At 52.4% G+C, this 4238-nt stretch overlaps 1 protein-coding gene across 1 annotated transcript; it reads left to right on the forward strand.

Annotated features, from left to right (window-relative positions):
* The first annotated feature begins 487 nt into the window (after positions 1 to 487).
* LOC127921993 (uncharacterized PE-PGRS family protein PE_PGRS54-like) lies at positions 488 to 3162 on the forward strand. The gene is made up of 3 exons (XM_052505603.1): positions 488 to 1079; positions 1411 to 1470; positions 2250 to 3162. Exons 1-3 carry the CDS (start codon positions 602 to 604, stop codon positions 3098 to 3100), a joined length of 1389 nt encoding a protein of 462 aa, XP_052361563.1. The 5' UTR covers positions 488 to 601; the 3' UTR covers positions 3101 to 3162.
* Positions 3163 to 4238: the final 1076 nt, after the last annotated feature.

Here is a 4238-nt window from a genome sequence, read left to right on the forward strand (position 1 = left end):
CACACAGATGGATGAGGAGAATAAGGATGTGTGTGTGTGTGTTGACAATCCCCTGGCACACAGATGGATGAGGAGAATAAGGATGTGTGTGTGTGTGTTGACAATCCCCTGGCACACAGATGGATGGGGAGAATAAGGATGTGTGTGTGTGTGTTGACAATCCCCTGGCACACAGATGGATGAGGAGAATAAGGATGTGTGTGTGTGTGTTGACAATCCCCTGGCACACAGATGGATGAGGAGAATAAGGATGTGTGTGTGTGTGTTGACAATCCCCTGGCACACAGATGGATGAGGAGAATAAGGATGTGTGTGTGTGTGTTGACAATCCCCTGGCACACAGATGGATGGGGAGAATAAGGATGTGTGTGTGTGTGTGTTGACAATCCCCTGGCACACAGATGGATGGGGAGAATAAGGATGTGTGTGTGTGTGTGTGTTGACAATCCCCTGGCACACAGATGGATGGGGAGAATAAGGATGTGTGTGTGTGTGTGTGTGACAAGATACAGTGCCTTTGGAAAATGTTTTAATAACTAAACGCAACATAATACAAAACAAGAAACACGAACAACGCAGACATGAAAATGAAACAGAAACAATGACGCCCGGGGAAGGAACCAAAGGGGGTGACATTGAGAGGGAAGGAACCAAAGGGGGTGGCATTGAGAGGGAAGGAACTAAAGGGGGTGACATTGAGAGGGAAGGAACCAAAGGGGGTGACATTGAGAGGGAAGGAACTAAAGGGGGTGACATTGAGAGGGAAGGAACCAAAGGGGGTGGCATTGAGAGGGAAGGAACCAAAGGGGGTGACATTGAGAGGGAAGGAACCAAAGGGGGTGGCATTGAGAGGGAAGGAACCAAAGGGGGTGGCATTGAGAGGGAAGGAACCAAAGGGGGTGGCATTGAGAGGGAAGGAACCAAAGGGGGTGGCATTGAGAGGGAAGGAACCAAAGGGGGTGGCATTGAGAGGGAAGGAACCAAAGGGGGTGGCATTGAGAGGGAAGGAACCAAAGGGGGTGGCATTGAGAGGGAAGGAACCAAAGGGAGTGACATTGAGAGGGAAGGAACCAAAGGGGGTGACATTGAGAGGGAAGGAACCAAAGGGGGTGGCATTGAGAGGGAAGGAACCAAAGGGAGTGACATTGAGAGGGAAGGAACCAAAGGGGGTGACATTGAGAGGGAAGGAACCAAAGGGAGTGACATTGAGAGGGAAGGAACCAAAGGGGGTGATATTGAGAGGGAAGGAACCAAAGGGGGTGGCATTGAGAGGGAAGGAACCAAAGGGGGTGATATTGAGAGGGAAGGAACCAAAGGGAGGGACATTGAGAGGGAAGGAAACCAAAGGGGGTGATATTGAGAGGGAAGGAACCAAAGGGAGGGACACTGAGAGGGAAGGAACCAAAGGAGGTGATATTGAGAGGGAAGGAACCAAAGGGAGGGACATTGAGAGGGAAGGAACCAAAGGGGGTGGCATTGAGAGGGAAGGAACCAAAGGGGGTGATATTGAGAGGGAAGGAACCAAAGCGAGGGACATTGAGAGGGAAGGAACCAAAGGGAGGGACATTGAGAGGGAAGGAACCAAAGGGGGTGATATTGAGAGGGAAGGAACCAAAGGGAGGGACATTGAGAGGGGAAGGAACCAAAGGGGGTGGCATTGAGAGGGAAGGAACCAAAGGAGGTGATATTGAGAGGGAAGGAACCAAAGCGAGGGACATTGAGAGAGGGAAGGAACCAAAGGGAGGGACATTGAGAGGGAAGGAACCAAAGGGAGGGACATTGAGAGGGAAGGAACCAAAGGGAGGGACATTGAGAGGGAAGGAACCAAAGGGGAGGGACATTGAGAGGGAAGGAACCAAAGGGGGTGGCATTGAGAGGGAAGGAACCAAAGGGGGTGATATTGAGAGGGAAGGAACCAAAGGGAGGGACATTGAGAGGGAAGGAACCAAAGGGGTGATATTGAGAGGGAAGGAACCAAAGGAGGGACATTGAGAGGGAAGGAACCAAAGGGGGTGATATTGAGAGGGAAGGAACCAAAGGAGGGACATTGAGAGGGAAGGAACCAAAGAGAGTGGCATTGAGAGGAAGGAACCAAAGGGAGTGATATTGAGAGGGAAGGAACCAAAGCGAGGGACATTGAGAGGGAAGGAAACCAAAGGAGGGACATTGAGAGGGAAGGAACCAAAGGAGGTGACATTGAGAGGGAAGGAACCAAAGGAGGGACATTGAGAGGGAAGGAACCAAAGGAGGTGACATTGAGAGGGAAGGAACCAAAGGGAGGGACATTGAGAGGGAAGGAACCAAAGGGAGGGACATTGAGAGGGAAGGAACCAAAGGGAGGGACATTGAGAGGGAAGGAACCAAAGGGAGGGACATTGAGAGGGAAGGAACCAAAGGGAGGGACATTGAGAGGGAAGGAACCAAAGGGAGGGACATTGAGAGGGAAGGAACCAAAGGGGGTGACATTGAGAGGGAAGGAACCAAAGGGGGTGATATTGAGAGGGAAGGAACCAAAGGGAGGGACATTGAGAGGGAAGGAACCAAAGGGGGTGACATTGAGAGGGAAGGAACCAAAGGGAGGGACATTGAGAGGGAAGGAACCAAAGGGGGTGACATTGAGAGGGAAGGAACCAAAGGGAGGGACATTGAGAGGGAAGGAACCAAAGGGGGGGACATTGAGAGGGAAGGAACCAAAGGGGGTGACATTGAGAGGGAAGGAACCAAAGGGAGGGACATTGAGAGGGAAGGAACCAAAGGGAGGGACATTGAGAGGGAAGGAACCAAAGGGAGTGATATTGAGAGGGAAGGAACCAAAGGGAGGGACATTGAGAGGGAAGGAACCAAAGGGGGTGGCATTGAGAGGGAAGGAACCAAAGGGGGTGATATTGAGAGGGAAGGAACCAAAGCGAGGGACATTGAGAGGGAAGGAACCAAAGGGAGGGACATTGAGAGGGAAGGAACCAAAGGAGGGACATTGAGAGGGAAGGAACCAAAGGGAGGGACATTGAGAGGGAAGGAACCAAAGGGAGGGACATTGAGAGGGAAGGAACCAAAGGGAGGGACATTGAGAGGGAAGGTGGAAGTGATGGAGTCCAGCTGAGTGTGATGATACGCAGGTGCACGTAACGACGGTGACATGTGTGCTCCATAACAAGCAGCCTGGTGACCTAGAGGCTGGAGAGGAAGCACACGTGACACTGTTTCCATTCATCATCCTTGTGATGTTTCATCCTTGTGATATTTCAACCTCACATGTGATAAATTCAATTGATTGGATATGATTTGGAAAGGTGTGTAACCCTAAGGTAGAGATAGTATGTGTGTGTGTGAACCCTAGGGCAGAGGTGGTGTGTGTGTGTGCAACAATCCTAGGCAGAGATAGCAGTGTGTGTGCAGGACCTAGGCAGAGGTGGTGTGCGCAACCTAGGCAGAGGTGGTGGTGTGTGTGCAAAATCCTAGGCAGAGATAGTATGTGTGTGGTGCAACCTAGGCAGAGGTGGTGCGTGCAATCCTAGGCAGAGGCGGTGTGCAACCCTAGGCAGAGGTGGTGTGTGTGCAACCCATGGCAGAGTGGTGGTGTGCTGTGTGTGTGCACCCTAGGGCAGAGGCGGGTGTGTGTGTGTGTGTGCATCCTAGGCAGAGGTGGTGGCGTGTGTGTGCAACCTAGGCAGAGATAGCATGTGTGTGTGTAACCCTAGGGCAGAGGTGGTGTGTGCAACCTAGGCAGAGGTGGTGTAGTGTGTGCAATCCTAGGCAGAGATAGCATGTGCGTGCGATCCCAGGCAGAGGCGGTGTGATGGCAACCTAGGCAGAGGTGGTGCAAGGTAACCCAGGCAGAGGTGGTGTGTGCCAACCCTACGGCAGAGGTGGTGTGTGTGTGTGTGCACATCCTAGGGCAGAGGTGGTGTGTGTGTGCAATGTACCCTTAGGGCAGAGGTGGCAGGTAGTGTGTGCATCCCAGGCAGAGGTGGTGTGGCAACCCTAGGCAGAGATGGGCAGAGTGGCAGAGATGGTGTGCAACCTCAGGCAGAGATCTGGTGTGCAACCCTAGGCAGAGATGAGTGTGCGTGCAACCCTAGGCAGAGATGTGTGCGTGTGCAACCTAGGCAGAGATCGGTGTGCACAACCCAGGGCAGAGATTGTGTGCAAAATCCCAGGGCAGAGATTGTGTAAATCCTAGGCAGAGATGGGCGCGTGCAACCCAGGCAGAGATGAGTGCAACCCTAGGCAGAGATGGT

The sequence above is a fragment of the Oncorhynchus keta genome, unplaced genomic scaffold (assembly GCF_023373465.1).
Source record: "Oncorhynchus keta strain PuntledgeMale-10-30-2019 unplaced genomic scaffold, Oket_V2 Un_contig_24333_pilon_pilon, whole genome shotgun sequence".
NCBI lineage: Eukaryota > Metazoa > Chordata > Actinopteri > Salmoniformes > Salmonidae > Oncorhynchus > Oncorhynchus keta.